The following is a 17,729-nucleotide window of genomic DNA, read 5'->3' as shown; positions in this document are numbered from 1 at the left end:
TGATGAGTCTGGAGATAAGTAAACATCCATGAAACTATGACCACAATCTATGCCATAAACATATTCATCACTTCCAACAGCTTCCTACCCCTGTAATTTTGAGACTCATTTTAAATTTATCTCATTTCTATGTAATGCTTTGTGCTACCTGTTAACAAATTATTCTGTAATTATCAATTCTGCCACATGACGTGCCTATCACTGATTTGTAAAAAAAAAAAAATTATTTTCATGCTTCAATATCAAACTCAAACTCATGATTAAACTGAAGAGTCTCCATAATAAATTCATTCTCTTTACCCCTGAACTGTTTTTTTTTTGTTTCTATTCTCCCCATTTCTGTTACTAGTTCCACAATACTTAATGACTTCCATCACTTCCATTTCTTTCACTTACTCTGATTCCTTTTACTTAACTCTGCCTCTGTACTGGTCTTAATTCCAGTATTGTCTTCATCTCCTGATTTTTATGCACCATATTCTGATACCTTCACTTATCCATAGAAGCAATTTCTTGGAAATCCCAGCCTTGTTCTACCTCTTTAATCTGATTTCCTGCTACTTTCCAGCACCAGTTCCCTGGTCCAGCCAGTCTTATTTCTTCTCATTTCTCTTTGCCACCTGTCAATCATCCATCATTGTTAGATGTCATATGAACTTTTATATTTGTTGTCAAAATTTTGGAAAACTTGTATCAAGTTTCTTGGGAGCTATAGATTTGAAGGAATTAGAATAATTTTCTACAGACTAGCTTTTAGCTCCATCCATTTTAAATTTCAAATCTTGTTTGTTCTACATTATTTGTTTCTATTGTTGACATAATATATAATTTGTAATATGCTCTTCAGCCCCGCACTTTCATGTCAGATTAATGCTGAGTTGTATCACGGTAGTAGAAGCTTTCCTGCGAGCCATCGCTATACCTAGACACAGTAGTGACAGTGAATCATCTATTAATACATAAATCTACTAAACTCAAACTAAATGTATCTCCATCTTTTTTGCTCTTTTCGTATACTGAGGATATGACTAACTTACTAATTCAGTTTTTGATTATGTATTATATAAGCTTAGATATGTTTTCATATGTATATTCTCAACACTGTAAAAGTATGCCAGAGATTATCTTCTTACCTTTTTAACTGTTATTTTTCTTACCATATTCTTGTTTTGTCCTTTGCCTGCTGACAGAAATATCTCATAGACTTACCCTCTACTCTAGACTTCCTAGCCTACTCCCTATGTCAGGCTTACTTGCCAGCATTTAATTCCTTTAAAATCCGGCTATCTGATGAAGAACAATTAAATTAATTTATGCAAACATACAAATGAACAAATGTGCTCTCAAGATATAGTATGAAGCTAGTTAATAGGCTTTGTCTGGAAATTAGTTAAAATGAGAAGGATGTATGGTTTTTAATCTCAAGTCTAAACCTTGATAAGAAATTTCATCACCTGATTTCTGTGCACCATATTCAGTTAGGGCCTTTCCATATAAGACATATATATTTTAAACATATTTGTGAAATTCATAATTGTATCTTACAAACTTCATTAAAAATAGATACCATAAAAATATAGTTCAAATGTAATGATTGTATTTGACTGAACAAGTAAAATCACAGACTAATACAGAAAAATAAACATACTCTCCACTTGCAGCAGCTGTTTGTTGTTTACAGTTCCTGTTACTAGTTATACTGAATGTGTTTATAGCAGTTCTATTTTTCCCAAAGTAAATGTACTGTCACTTGAAACTGCTGAGTATAAAGTATGAAATCTGAGTCTTTAACAGCTAGACACATGGAACTATTAAGATTTTTAGATATTAAAAAAGCAAAATAAAATGCTCTCCAAAAACAAATGAAATCTCACATACCATTTTGTCACATGCTGTTGTCATGAATTCAAACTTTTTCCGGAATTTCTTTTATGGAGAGATTAAAAGAACATCTCTCTTTGTGAAAATCGAATGATCTAGATATATAGTTCTTTATAATACAGTAGGATAACCTAGAAGAAATGGATAAACTCCTAACGACATACAAATATCAAGACTGAATCATGAAGAAATAGAAACTCTGAATAGACCTGTAACTAATAAGGATATTTGATCAGTAATAATAATAAAAAAAACTCTCAACAAAGAAAAGCCCACTTCTCTTTTTTAAAGGACTTTTTTCACATTAACTTATCTTGGTTGTCTGGACAACAAATTCTCATCAACAATATGGCAATGTGCACTAAAGCACTAAATCACTAAATCACTGCATTTTAGAGTGACAGAGCACCTAGAGATTTATTCTAGAAGCCATCACTTTAATCTGTGTCAGAACCACTTGAAGGGTTACAGCACAGATTGTAACACTCTGGCTCCATTCCCAGAGTTTCTAATTCAGCTGGTCTGGGTTGGTGTCTGAAAATTGTTTAACAAGCCACAAGTGATACTAATACAAATGCAGTTTTGCATGCTGGGATGAAAAAACAACAGCCCTTCCTCCTCCTGGGTTTTTCCTTTGTGTCTCCTCCTCCTTTACTTTCACACAACTACCACACTCACAACACTTCTGACACCAGATAAGTGGAGGCCTTCTCCACAAACAAGTCTGAGATACCAGCTGAGTATTCCACAGTTTGACTGAATTTGGACACTGTCCACATGGAGATGGCCCCACAGGGTAATGGCTCTGTAACCCCCGCCTTCAGATGCCAATACCAAGACAAGTCAAGGTTGTCACCTATTCTTCTGACCAAGAAGACCTGAGGCTTCCACAGCCCCCTTCTCCAGTTCAATCAGTTTTCTAGAGCCACTCAAAGAACCTCAGAAAAACTTTTACTTACTGTTTAGCAGTTTCTTATAACAGGATATAGCTGAACATCTGATGGGAGATGCATAGGGCAAGGAATGTAGGGAGGTACATGAAGCTACCTCTTCCATGCCTTCTCCAGGAGTGTCACTCTCCCCACACTACTACCTGCTCCTTAACCCGGAAGCTCTTCAAACCACCACCACCCCACCTTTGGGTTTTTAATATGGTTTCCTTACACAGATGTGATTAATTAAACCAATGGTGATTGAATTCAATCTCCAGCTTGTCTCTGTGCCCCAGAGGTGGGGGTAGGGCTGAAAGTGTTAACCTTCTAATCACCTGGTTGGTTCCCCTGGCAACCAGTACCCAACCTTAGGTGAGACTCCAAAATCACCTTATTAACATAATGAAAGACACCTGTATTGTTCTTGTCAGGCAATTCCAAGGATTTTAGGAGCACTATACCAGAAACAGGGACAAAGACCAAATACATACTCATCATAAATCATAACATCATGCATATATAATATGGTTAATCACAATCCTGGTTCCTAAATTTAATTCTGTTTGCCAGGTGGCTCAATGGTAAAGAATCAGCCTGCCAGTGAAGGAGATACAGGAGACATAGGTTTGATCCCTCAGTCGGGACGATCCCCTGGAGAAGGAAATGGCAACCCACTTCAGTATTCTTGCTTGGAAAATACTATGGACAGAGGAGCCTGGCAGGCTGCAGTCCATGGAGTCGCAGAGAGTACGACATGTCTGAGTGACTGAGTGCACACACACAAACATACACTTTATTTCTATACCTGTGTAGCTAAATACGGCTGGAGAAAAATAATCAGACTAAACAGTCTCATTTTGAAATAAATCATCAACAACCTCTGGTGGGTTCCTGTGCTGCTGGGGAGTCATACTATAATACTCTAGTCTTCTCTCCACCCTTAACAATTACATACTTTCTCCACTCTCCTCAGAGCTTTAATACCTTCTCCACTGTTTTCAATCTCAGCAATGACCATGTCTTCTTTCATTGAGAAAACAATCAGATGAGAACTGCAGCAGCTGCCACCATCACCAAGATTGCTACCTTCTTTCCTATTATTGTGACTAAGCTGTGTAAACTCCTGACTTGGTGAACATCTCCACTTATACACTAGATTCTATTCCCTTTCACCTACACAAGAAAGTCAATCCAGCAATTTTCCTGTTTCCTTTATATATTTATCTATTAGATCAGCATACAAACATGCTGTTATTTCTCCCACTAAAAGAGAAAAATCGTCCTTGAATCTTTGCTCCTACAAATGCCCCATTTCACTGTTTTTGTCTTTAGTGCAAGATTCCTTGAAATATTCAAGGAATACTATTGTTATATTCATTATTTTCAGTTTTATTCTCCCATTCTCTTGAGTGCATTCTGATCAAACTTTCTCTCACACCAATCAACAAAAGCCTCTACAGAGGTCATCACTGACATCACTGCTAAATTCAATTCTCAAGTCACATCTCACCTGAAATAGCAGCAGCTTACTGCACAGCTTACCATTATCCCTACCTTGTAACATTTCACTTTTCGCTTAGATTCCAGGATACGTTATTTACCCAGTTTTCTCTCTACCTCTATAGCTATTCCTTTTCAGTCCCCTTTACTAGTTCCTCTACATTTCACTGGACTTAAAATCAGCACGCTCAAAGACAGAGTCCTTGAATCCTTCCTGTTTTCTATTTATATCCAAGCCCTACATGAAATCAGCCAGCCTTACTACTATAAATGCCACTTGTAATCTCGTGGGTCATATATTTATATTTATAGTCTGGGTCCATCCACAAATTCCTGATACAGGTGTCCAATTATTTGACAGCCACTTGGATCTAATAGGGCTTCCCTGGTGGCTCAGATGGTAAAGAATCTACCTGCAATGCAGGAGACCCACGTTCGATCCCTGGATCAAGAAGATCCCCTGGAGAAGGGAATGGCAACCCACTCCAGTATTCTTGCCTGGAGAATGCCATGGAAAGAAGCCTGGCGGGCTACAGTCCATGGACTTGCAAAGAGTTGGACTGAGCAACTTACATTTTCACTTTTCACTTTTGGATCTAATAAGTATTTCAAACTTATGTCCCAAACTGAATTCCTAATATTCCTTTGCTGTCTTCCATAGTTTTTCCATATCTCTTAATGACAATTCCATCCTTCCAGTTTCTCAGGTCAAAATAAATACTTGTTGATCGAATGATAAAGATTTTAGTGGGAAAGACTGATAATTTGGAAAGCTAGAGTAAGGCACACTTCTAGCCAGTAAGACCTCTTTTAAGTGGAAAATCCTCATTAGTTATCTGTGAATTATTTACTATAGACTGAACTGTTGCCGGGAGAAATATCAATAACCTCAGATATGCAGATGATACCACCATTATGGCAGAAAGTGAAGAGGTACTAAAAAGCTTCTTCATGAAAGTGAGAGGAGAGTGAAAAAGTTGGCTTAAAGCTAAACATTACGAAACGAAGATCATGGCATCTGGTCCCATCACTTCATGGCAAATAGATGGGGAAACAGTGGAAATAGTGTCAGACTTTATTTTTCTGGGCTCCAAAATCACTGCAGATGGTGATTACAGCCATGAAATTAAAAGACGCTTACTCCTTGGCAGGAAAGTTATGACCAACCTAGATAGCATATTCAAAGGCAGAGACATTACTTTGCCAACAAAGGTCCGTCTAGTCAAGGCTATAGTTTTTCCTGTGGTCATGTATGGATGTGAGAGTTGGACTGTGAAGAAGGCTGAGTGCAGAAGAATTGATGCTTTTGAACTGTGGTGTTGGGGAAGACTCTTGAGAGTCCCTTGGACTGCAAGGAGATCCAACCAGTCCATTCTGAAGGAGATCAGCCCTGGGTGTTCTTCAGAAGGAATGATGCTGAAGCTGAAACTCCAGTACTTTGGCCACCTCATGTGAAGATCTGTCTCATTGGAAAAGACTCTGATGCTGGGAGGGATTGGGGGCAGGAGGAGAAGGGGATGACAGAGGATGAGATGGCTGGATGGCATCACTGACTCTATGGACGTGAGTTTGAGTAAACTCCGGGAGTTGGTGATGGGACAGGGAGGCCCGTGAATCGTGTGCTGCAATTCATGGGGTCACAAAGAGTCGGACACGACTGAGTGACTGAACTGAACTGTTAACATTTTATTACAGAAGTTCGTAAATTTAAGCTTCCTGTAATGTGCATTTCTAAAACAGTAAGTTTGTAATTCTGACTTGATTAAGCTTTTTTTTTTTTTTTAAGTTAGAAAAGACTAAAGACAGAATCATAAGATTAATAATACAGTGGTGGGATTCTCAGGTGGCTCAGTGGTACCAAAGCAGGAGCCACAGGAGACTTGGGTTCAATCCCTGGGTCAGGAAGGTCCTCTGGAGGAGGAAATGGCAACCTACTCCAGTATTCTTGCCTGGGAAATCCCATGAACGAGGAGCCTCGTGGACTACAGTCCATGGGGTTGCAAAGAGTCAGACACGACTGAGCACACACACAAACATGCAGAGGGAAAACTTAAACCTTGTATAAAACTAATGAAAAGGATATAATCAGAGCATTCTTACCACAAATTAGGAAACAAAGCAGATATTTGGGCAAGGCAACTTATTAAGGAACAGTCATTTTGATACTGACAGCTTTGTAAGCATCAGGAGTAAAGAAAATGGCTTCCAAAATGTAGATTTCTTGTTTTTTTTTTTTTTTTAACCTACTTTGGGATATCTCTAAATTGAGGGTGTTGTTAATATATACTTCAGAAAGTTTTTCCATGCTATGCAGCAATGGAAATATGGAAGCTTTTTTTTTTTTTTTTGGAATAGAAGGATCACTCCTAGATGAATACTAATTAAATCATTCATCATAGCCCTTGGCAGACATTTTCCTCCTTGGTAGGTTGAGAGCTGGTCTTTCATACCTTGACCCTCAGATTACAGCACCTGAGCCCTTGCTCCCTTATCCCTGTCAGACATTTACAGGCTTCTTGGTTTTAAAAGTGGGTTTAAAAAACACAACTGAGATGTTAAAGCATCTAAACATGTTACTTTGAATTTTATAAATTTTTAATACTTAATAAAGTATTTTCTAAATGGAATGTATTTGTATAATACCCTTTCCAAGTCTCTGGTACATGTACACTCTTGAGGTATGGCAGCCTGGGATAGCTTCCTTATTCTCTCTACATGCGTGCTCAGTCACTCAATCGTGTCCAACTCTTGGCAATCCCATGGACTGTAGCCCTCCAGGCTCATCTGTGCAATTTTCCAGGCAACGATACTGGAGTGAGTTTCCGTGCCCTCCTCCATTACTCTCTACACGATGTCAAAGGACAAAGGAAAGAAAAGGCTGCTCAGGCACTGCTTAGGGAAGAGTCTGGAAGTGTCCAAAGGTCAATCTATCCCAAGTTACCTAAGTCTTTGCAGTATCCAATCTCTGGGACTGGTAAAAAATCACCCATAGGTAATAATCTGGCATGGATGTTCAACCTTGGAGAATCCAGGTGAGTAAACCATTTTTCTGTATCAAAGATGCATAAGCCTGAGTAAACACCAAATTCAGTTTGTTTTTTAAAAAATACAATCAAAATTGCTAGCATGAACTAGATATTTAAATTTCATGAAGTATTCTGAGTATTCATTTTCAGAAGAAGAAAAATAGTATTTTCTAGTGAATGAGTTTATAAAGAAATGGAATCAGATGGCATGATTATCTTTTCAGTTGAAGTTATTCAGTAAATTAAAATTATAAACTTTCTGAAATTTGTTTAAAAAAAAAAAAGTATTTTAATGAAGAAGGCAATGGCAACCCACTCCAGTACTCTTGCCTGGAAAATCCCATGGATGGAGGAGCCTGGTAGGCTGCAGTCCATGGGGTTGCTAGGAGTCATACACGACTGAGCCACTTCACTTTCACTTTCATGCACTGGAGAAGGAAATGGCAACCCACTCCAGTGTTCTTGCCTGGAGAATCCCAAGGACTGGGGAGTCTGGTGGGCTGCTGTCTATGGGGTCGCACAGAGTCAGACACGACTAAAGTGACTTAGCAGCAGCAGTATAGTATAGTGAAAGGATACTGCTGCTGCTGCTAAGTTGCTTCAGTCGTGTCCGACTCTGTGCGACCCCATAGACGGCAGCCCACCAGGCACCCCCATCCCTGGGATTCTCCAGGCAAGAACACTGGAATGGGTTGCCATTTCCTTCTCCAATGCATGAAAGTGAAAAGTGAAAGTGAAGTCGCTCAGTCATGTCCAGCTCTTTGCGACCCCATGGACTGCAGCCTTCCAGGCTCCTCCATCCTTGGGATTTTCCAGGTAAGAGTACTGGAGTGGGGTGCCATTGCCTTCTGCTGAAAGGATACTGGATTAGGAATTAGGAAACTTGAGTTCCAGTCCAGGCTCAGTCACTAATTTGTTATGTGTCTTGGCCCAAAACTCATCATCTTCCTGGATCTGTTTTCGTATTAATATAATGAAAGGATTTGATGAGTTGATGTCTTAGGACTCCTTTTAGCATTTACTCATTATGATTCAAAGTTATTGCAGCTGATAAATGCACAAATCTACTGATTTATGTGTAATACGGCAATATTATGACACTATAAATATAAATTATAATATAAAAGAAAAAATTTATCACCCACAGATGAATAGCACCTGTTTTAGAAAGAATTTCATGTGCCAGTGACGTGGAATTGTTTTTATAGGTACATTCCTCTCATTGAAAGGAGCTGTCCTAACATTCTCCTGTATGGACCGAACTGGTGGGTTAATGCAACCACCATATGAAGTTTGGAGGGATCCAAACAACATAGACGAAAATGAGAAATCCTGGAGAAGGAAACTGGTCATGAACTGCCCCTCTCCATCCCAAGAAATAGGAGATCATCAGTACACAATAATCTGTTCAGAGAAACAAGCTAAAGTCTTCTCACTGCCTTCTCAGACCTGCCTCTATGTTCATAACATCACAGAAACATCTTTTATACTGCAAGCAGATGTGGTGGTCATGTGTAACAGTGCCTGCTTGGCATGCTTTTGTGCCAATGGGCATATCATGATAATGAGGTATGTGCTGTCTTTATAAATTATCTGGTAATCATAACAGTGCAAACATGGTAAAATTATAAAAAGTATATGTGTAACATGCAAGATAAATTAAGAAGCAACCTGAGATCATTGTTTCATTATGTTTGTGAATGTTTTATTGCTCAAAAATTTGAGGAGAGTTGGAGTTTATTTTAGGTTTTGTTTGCTAAAAATGCTTTGCATTGTGAATGAAATATATGTTAACTGCCATCAAGGAATCCAAGGAAAGAGTGATTCTCCAGTCATTCACACATTCATTCAACATTTATTGAGCACCTATCTCCCAGATGCTATGCTGGGCACAGGATATATGAAGATGAATAAACCACAGGGAAAAGAAATGAACTGTTACCTTTACTATGTTTCATAGTACACACAAGAATTTTCTATACAGAATTTAACTTTATCCTTATAACTTCTCTAGGACATAGGAAATGAAGTATTATCTGCTTCCTCTATTTTACATGTTAATAAATTTGCCTGAGGTTGCAAGTTTAGGAAAAAGTGAGATCAACACTGAAGAGTATACTAAAAATCATCCCTTTATTTGAACCTGCTGCAGGCTATACATTAAGAAATACACATGGAGGAAGAGTTTGGGGTGGACTTTTGAACTGAAGTCATAGCTATATTGAAGGCTAGGTAGAAACAGATGTGAGGGAATTTTTCTGAATGTAAAACTGATTGGTTGTGAAAGATAATGGAGGTCATTAAATCTCAGGATAAGAAGAGAACTTAAAGGTGAAAATTTTCTGTCATGAACTTGGATAATAGTGATGTCATTAATAGATAAGAAAGTCAGGAGAATTTGGAGAAAATAAGTCTGAGAATGAATACTTGGAATATGAGGTGCGTATATGTCAGCTTGAATAAGTTTAGCAGGCAATTTACAGTCTAGACTCTTAAAAAATAGAGGTGGAAGATTCAGCTCTGGAAATCATCTATGTAAATGCATTAGTGAAAGTTTTGGCAGTGAATGAAATCATCAAAGATAGTATTAAAAAAGAGGAGAAAGAGACTTATCTGGGGACAAAAATTGAGGGAGGGGGATGCATATGAATACATCTATATAGTGCCAGAAAGAAAGAAAATCTAGCAAAGGAGATTGAGAAGCAGTCATGAGAGAGCTAGAAAAAGTATCACAGTAACATAACTTCATGAAAAGGATAGAAGAGTATAAAAAAAAAAAAGAAAAAAAGGACAGATGACTACCAAAATGATGATCAAGAGTTAAAACAGAAAGATCAAAGAATTTGAGTACAAGAAAAGATAGTAGATGTAGATATAAGTGATATTTGAGAAAACAAATCTTTGGAGCACAGTGAAGATAAGACTAAATTTCAAGGGAGGCAAGAATAAAGGCAGTGACACAGATCAGGAATTGACAAAACTATAACCCCACGCAATATCCACTCTACCCTCCACCCAATATAATACTGTATAGCCTGCAAGCCAAAAATGGTTTTTACATTTTCAAACTGTTGAAAAAAGCAGAGAAGAATATTTCATGATATGTGGAAAGTATATGAAATTCACATCTCAGTGTTCATAAAGGTTTGGGGAACACAACCACACCACTTGCTTATATATTGCCCATAAGAAAGAGCGTGTACACAACAGGCAAGAGTTGAGTAGTTGTACCCGAGACCACATGGCCTACAAACCCTAAAATATTTACTATCTGACTCTTTAAAAAAAGTTTGCCAATTCCTGAGACAGAGTTCTTTTGGGAAATTTTGGTAAAAAGAGAGATGAGAGATAGGAAAGTAATTCAAGAGTGAAACTGGGGTTTTGAGAGTGTTTTTATTGTTATATTTTCTTTAATAGGGGAGACATGAGTAGAGGTAGTGGAGGAGACAGTTTTGAAAAAATAAAAACAATCATTTATAGTCTGCTTATTCTCTTATATGTTTCTTATTCTTTATCTGATTTCTTTTCTCAAATTCTTTTTAGAGATTTCTGATGAGGGCCATTCCAGTCTGGTTTGAAAATAATGACTTAACTCCTAGACATGCCTTAGTTTAGAAGGGAAAAAAAAATGTGTGTACACTCCCCTAAGCTCACATTTAGTCACTCAAAATTTTTCTTTTAAATTCAAAGACATTACAATATTGTCACAATTGAAATTTTAGCTTGATAGTGATTTTAGCTTGACAGTGATAGTGAGAATTCCAGAAAAAGATCTATTTCTGCTTCACTGACCATGCTAAAGCCTTTGACTGTGTGGATCACAACAAACTGTGGAAAATTCTTCAAAAGATAGGACTACCAAACCACCTTACCTGCCTCCTGAGAAACCTGTATGCTGGTCAAGAAGCAACAGTTAGAACCAGACATGAACTAGCAGATTGCTTCAAAATTGGGAAAGGAGTACGTCAAGGCGGTGTATTGTCACCCTGCTTACATGCAGAGTACATCATAAGAAATGGCACGCTGGATGAAGCACAAGCTGGAATCAAGACTGAAAAAGATCAACAATCTCAGATATGCAGATGATAATGGCAGAGAGTGAAGAGGAACTAAAGAGGCTTTTGATGAAGGTGAAAGAGGAAAGTAAAAAAACTAGCTTAAAACTCAACATTCAAAAAACTAAGATCATAGCACCCAGTGCCATCACTTCATGGAAAATAGATGGGGAAAAAATGGGAACACTGGCAGATTTTATTTTCTTGGGCTCCAAAATCACTGTGGACAGTGACTGCAGCTATGAAATTAAAAGATGCTTGCTCATTGGAAGAAAAGCTATGACAAATCTAGACAGTATATTAAAAAGCAGAGACATCACTTTGCTAACAAAGGTCTGTATAGTCAAAGCTACGGTTTTTCCAGTAGTCATGTATGGATGTGAAAGTTGGACCATAAAGAAGGCTGAGTGCCTTAGAATTGTCGGTTTCGAACTGTGGTGCTGGAAAAGACTCTTGAGAGTCCCTTGGACAGCAGGATATCAACACAGGCAATCCTAAAGGAAATCAATGCTGAATATTCATTGGAAGGACTGATGCTAAAGCTGAAGCTCCAATATTTTGACCACCCAATGGGAAGAGCTGACTCATTGGAAAAGATGCTGATGCTGGGAAAGATTGAAGGCAGGAGGAGGAGGAGGTGACAAGATGAGATGGTTGGATGGCATCACCAACTCAATAGAGATGAGTCTGAGCAAACTCCAGGAGATAGTGAAGGTCAGGGGAGCCTGGCGTGCTGCAGTCCAATAGGTTCCAAAGATTCAGAAACAACTGAGTGACTGAACAACAACAAAATACCCAATCAGTAAGACACCTGAGATGTAGTATTCATTTGGATGTGCAAATTCTGATCTATTGTGTATAACTAATTCTGTAACAGTCCCAGTCATTAATCACACCTTCAGTATAGGTGCCATAAGTCATAGGTGATTTTCATTTTCTGTGTATAGAGGAAGTAAAGGAATGGGGAGGAAAGCCACTCCATTCCCAGGCATAGTGAACTAGACACACATCAGTGTATAACCTCAGACCCAGGAATTTTGCCTTAAAAAGAGACAATAGAGCAAGTATGCAGGCAGCCACTTTCTAGTTATAGTGTTTCTGCCATAATAAAAGATTACAACAGTAGGAACCTGTGAAATGCTGCACAAAGCATTTTGGAATTGCTGGCCAGTGCATTTAATCCAGCCTTCAAGGACATCTGCTAAGTATCTGTGTGGATTAAAATAGAACTGTACCATAATTTTTTGTGAAAATGATTTTACATGAAGTTCTAGTTTACTACCATTGAGACTTCAAGAAGATAAAAAGAAACAACCATAAAATAGTAGTATAAAAATTACTGTTTTATGTAAAGATCATTATATTTTATATATAGAAATTAAAAGCTTCTAACAACTTGATATTGAAATGTGGATTTGGTTTTTTCCATTCAGCCTACCTAGTCTTCGCCCAATGTTAGATGTTAATTATCTGCCACTGACAGACATGCGGATAGCACGGACATTTTGTTTTACCAATGAAGGACAGGCATTATACCTCGTCTCTCCTACTGAAATTCAAAGGTTAACATACAGCCAAGAGATGTGTGATAATCTACAGGTAGGTCATTTATGAATAAACATTGAACGTAGTTGTAAAAAAGAGAATGAAAGAGAGGTCTAAAAGCTCAAATATTATTAGGCTAGACAATAAACATGCCTGCCCTAGAACATGTTTTGAATATATGTTCATCCTGGTGATGCTACCAAGTTCTACTGTGGTTCCAGATATACACAGAAAAAAAAAATAAGAAAAAAGGGGATGTGGGAAGAATGTGGCGATCATATGTATCAATGGTTGTTCTGTTTATTTCATTGTTTGTTTTGCCTACAATTCACAGTTAATAGACTTAAAAGAAACCTTAATTGTGGGCCATACAAAATAAATATATATCCTATAGGTTAGAAATGGGCATTTGCCTATGGTCATAGCAGTAAGCAGAGCTTAGAAACAAAATAAATGTAAAAGAATTTATTTAATCTTGGATAAGTAAATGTCATAAAATTTTAAAAGACATCCTAAGGATTTAATTGGTTTCTCTCCCTTACTTTAGAGAAAAGAAAACTAAAATTATTACAATATAGAGGTTCACAGTATAAGCTCTGAACTGTTTAAGCTGCATTTTGCCTACTGGTATAACTTTGGCTATTTTACTTAATCTACTTGTATGTTCTACCTCGTGTCCGACTCTTTGCGACCCTGTGGACTGTAGCCTATCAGGCTCCTCTGTCCATGGGATTTTCCAGGCAATAGTACTGGAGTGGATTGCCATTTCCTTCTTCAGGGGATCTTCCCAAACCAGGGATTGAACCCGGGTCTCCCACATTGTAGACAGACACTTTACTGTCTGAGCCACCAGAGAAGTCCTATGTTCTACCTTGAAGCATTACTGTGAGAATTAAGAAAGAATTCATGTAAAGCACTGAGAAGAATGCCTGGAACATACTAAGTTTTAAAAATAAATAATAATAAATGTTATTCAACATATATTTAAGTTTTTTATATGCCTAGTACTTGGCTGGGCTGTAGGAGTACAATCATAAACAAGATACAAGTCCCTACCTGCTAGTGTGGAAGGAGAGAGAAATAGATAACCACAATATTCTGGAAAATGGTTGTCTGTACATGGCTCTGCCAGTGCTAGAGAGACACATTAAGAGCGGACTGGGTTAATGGAGCAAAAGGGAAGGGGTGGTTAGAAAAAGGTTGTGAAGGATGAATAGGAGCTGTCCATAGGGAATAGATGGCTGGAGGTGGGAAAGGTAATAATATTCTTGACAGAGCAGAGGCATGTGAAAGCCCCAAGGTTCAGGAAACTGCTAAGAAAGTAGAGTTGGGAAGTGGAGAGAGTGAAGGAGTGCTGATGGAGACTTAGTCAAGAATAGAGCTTGGAACACCTTGTAAGCTCCTTAAGAAATCTGGCATTTATCCCCAGGGTAATAGGAAGTCATTGAAAAGGTTTAGCAAATTTGTTTATTAAAACTAATATTCTGGTTGCAGTATGACAATTTGTTTGGAAGACTTAAGGCTAAAAGTAGGGAGAACAATTTGGAGGCATTATTTTTTAAATAATTAAGGCCAGAAATAATAGTGGCTTGAAATAAGACAGCCAACAGTGATAGAAAAAATTAGCATATTCAGTGACTATAAACTGTGATCGGTTGGATTGGAGGGTTATTAGATAGAGGAGTGAAGAAAAGGAAGGAATTAATAATTATTCCTGTATTTCTGGGTTGGGGAACTAAGTAGATGGTGTAGCCATTTCCAAAGAGAAGGGATTTGGGAGGAACAGCATAGGTCTAGGAGTAGAGGTGAGGGGGAAGATGATGACAGTCATCCTGCAAGTTCACACACAAGCTGATACTAGCTCACAGATCTGACTCTGGATTGAAGTTCCTCCAAATCCATGGTTCTCAAATTTTCATCTGCTTTAGAAAGACCAAGGGCTTCCCTGGTGCTCAGATGGTGGTGGTCTGCCCACATTGCAAGAGGCCTGGGTTCGATCCCTGGGTTGGGAAGATCCCCTGGAGAAGGAAACGGCAGCCCACTCCAGGATTCTTGCCTGGAGAATCCCATGGACGGAGGAGCCTGGCAGGCTCCATGGGGTCGCAAAGAGTTGGACTCAACTGAGCGACTAACACATACAGAAAGACCAAAATAAGTTAAAACATTTTATAGCAAGTTAAGTTAGAAAAAAGTTAGAACAAGTTATACATAGATAACCGGATTAGTATGTAAATAAAGTATGTAAATAAAAATGTAAATTCTGATTAGCATGTTAATAAAGCCTGTGAATTCTGTAATCAGGATTAATCTGTAAATTAATCCTAGGGTGAATATTAGCTTCCTATGCTTTCTAACTGTAGAAGGAAGAAGACAAGAGGTCATAAAAGTGAATATTTTAAGATGCCAGTTCTTGGAGAAAGGAAAGGAAAGAAAGACGGTGGAGGAAAAAGTGCCAGAGAGAGAGGGAATTAGAAACTAAGCAAAAACTACCACGAAAATATATGGAGAACAGATTTTTCAGCATTTGCATGACGTGCTCTAACATGCCACCAGTTATCTTTTGATCTATTAATTTATCCTTAGTCTAATGCTTTTTTCTTTAAATTTGATATAGGACATGCTGGGAGATTTGTTTACTCCTATAGAGACACCAGAAGCTCAAAACAGAGGCTTTCTCAAGGGCCTGTTTGGTGGAAGTGGACAAACATTTGACAGAGAAGAGCTTTGTGAGTAAACTCCTGATTACAAACTGTACCAAAAAAACAGACAACCTCTTTCTAGACTCTTTCTACAGGGCTTTGCTTCTCTACCATGAAAATTATTTGTTTACCAAACATGAATAGAACTGGTCACTTTGTTTTAGAAACAGTTTAACAAAAATAGTACATGTAATTCATACAGATAATGAGTAAGCTAATAAATGTGTCATTTGCAGGTAGATCAGACCTGCAAGGCAAGGTGAAGGCACTTGGTTACTTAAATCTGAAAAAATGTTTTTGAATCTGCCTGCCTCTAACTACTTCTAGGAAACAAGTTCTTTATTCAGAATTCAAGGTTTACCAATGGTACAGAGTAAATCACTTAAAAAATATCTAAAAGAGACTCTGAAGAATAATCATCAAAATGCAGTAAAAAGGAACATTCTCAAAGAGAAATTAAGATTTTTCCAGATTCTCTTACCCACTGTGTGGTCTCTACAGGTCAAAACTCCTTTTTCCTTGAATTTTTAACTATGCAAAATATCTAGGTGCTTCCATAAAATGGACTATTATTCAGCTATAAAAGGTAATGACATTTGATACCTGCTAAACATGGATTACCCTTGAAAGCATCATGCTAAATTAAAGAAGGAAGACAAAAAGGCCACATATTGTATTATTCCTTTTGTACAAAATGTTCAGAATAGACAAATCCATAGAGACAGAAAGTCAGCAGCTACCAGGGACCAGGGCAAGGAGGGACTAATGGGTACAGAACTTCTTTGGGTGGTGATAAAAATGTTCTAAAATAGATAGTGGTGATAGTTGCACAAGTCTGAGAATCAGTTAAAAACTACTTAACTGTACACTTACAAAGGGTGAACTGAGGAATTCCCTGGAGGTACAATGGTTAGGACTAGGTGCTTTCACTGCTGTTACCAGGGTTTGATCCCTGGTCCGAACCTAATATCCCACAAGCTATGCACCGTAGCCAGAAAATTTTTTTAAAAAGGTGAGAGGTGGTGGTGGTGGTGATGGGGGTGGAGGGTGGCAGTGGCTATGAATTTTATGATATGTGAATTATATCTCAATAAAGCTCTTATTTTTAGAAAACTTAATCTAGATTCCACTCCTAATGTTATATCCTTGGGACCACTCACTAAATTTTTATCAAGATAGCTATTTTTCAATTTTTAAAAGTTCAGTTCAGTTCAGCTGCTCAGCCATGTTACTCTTTGCGGCCCCATGAACTGCAGCACGCCAGGCCTCCCTGTCCATCACCAACTCCCAGAGCCTACCCAAACTCATGTTGAGTTGGTGATGCCATCCAACCATCTCATTCTCTGTCATCTCCTTCTCCTCCTGCCCTCAGTCTTTTCAAATGAGTCAGCTCTTCGCATCAGGTGGCCAAAGTAATGGAGTTTAAGCTCCAACATCAGTCCTCCCAGTGAACACCCAGGACTGATCTCCTTTAGGATGGACTGGTGGATTTCCTTGCAGTCCAGGGGACTCTAAAGAGTCTTCTCCAACACCATAGTTCAAAAACATCAATTCTTCAGCACTCAGCTTTCTTCACAGTCCAACTCTCACATCCATACACGACCACAAGAAAAACCATAGCCTTGACTAGACGGACCTCTGTTGGCAAAGTAATGTCTCTGCTTTTTAATATGCTGTCTAGGTTGGTCATAACTTTCCTTCCATAAAGTAAGCATCTTTTAATTTCATGGCTGCAGTCACCATCTGCAGTGATTTTGGAGTCCAAAAAATAAAGTTAGCCACTGTTTCCACTGTTTCCTCATCTATTTGCCATGAAGTGATGGGACTAGATACCATGATCTTAGTTTTCTGAATGTTGAGCTTTAAGCCAACTTTTTCACTCTCCTCTTTCACTTTCATCAACAGGCTCTTTAGTTCTTCTTCGCTTTCTGCCATAAGGGTGGTGTCATCTGAGGTTATTGATATTTCTTCTGGCAATCTTGATTCCAGCCTGTGCTTCATCCAGCCCAGCATTTCTCATGATGTACTCTGCATATAAATTAAATAAGCAGGGTGACAATATACAGCCTTGACATACTAGGAAAAGGAGTC

The 17,729-nt window shown here is 38.2% G+C and overlaps 1 protein-coding gene and 1 long non-coding RNA gene across 10 annotated transcripts in view; one reads left to right on the top strand and one right to left on the bottom strand.

The window, feature by feature from the left end:
• LOC147379912 (uncharacterized) overlaps nt 1–7,854 on the bottom strand; it is a 97,526-nt gene extending 89,672 nt beyond the window's left edge. Inside the window, exon 1 of one of the 2 annotated variants that reach the window (XR_015164902.1) lies at nt 2,841–7,854. This is a non-coding gene — a long non-coding RNA (uncharacterized LOC147379912). The remainder of the gene's footprint in view (nt 1–2,840) is intronic. The other variant, XR_015164903.1, reaches the window with a different exon arrangement.
• STXBP5L (syntaxin binding protein 5L) overlaps nt 1–17,729 on the top strand; it is a 455,210-nt gene that overhangs the window by 430,489 nt on the left and 6,992 nt on the right. For all 8 annotated transcript variants that reach the window (XM_086404109.1, XM_086404086.1, XM_086404055.1 and 5 more), the window contains 3 exons: nt 8,548–8,908; nt 12,828–12,993; nt 15,554–15,665. In XM_086404109.1, the coding sequence (XP_086260235.1) occupies nt 8,548–8,908; nt 12,828–12,993; nt 15,554–15,665 (639 nt within the window). The remainder of the gene's footprint in view (nt 1–8,547; nt 8,909–12,827; nt 12,994–15,553; nt 15,666–17,729) is intronic.

This window comes from Bos grunniens, chromosome 1 (genome assembly GCF_055505025.1).
Source record: "Bos grunniens cultivar Pamir isolate PY7600 chromosome 1, Bosgru_T2T1.0, whole genome shotgun sequence".
Taxonomy (NCBI): Eukaryota; Metazoa; Chordata; class Mammalia; order Artiodactyla; family Bovidae; genus Bos; species Bos grunniens.
This window is presented reverse-complemented; position numbering and strand designations above follow the sequence as displayed.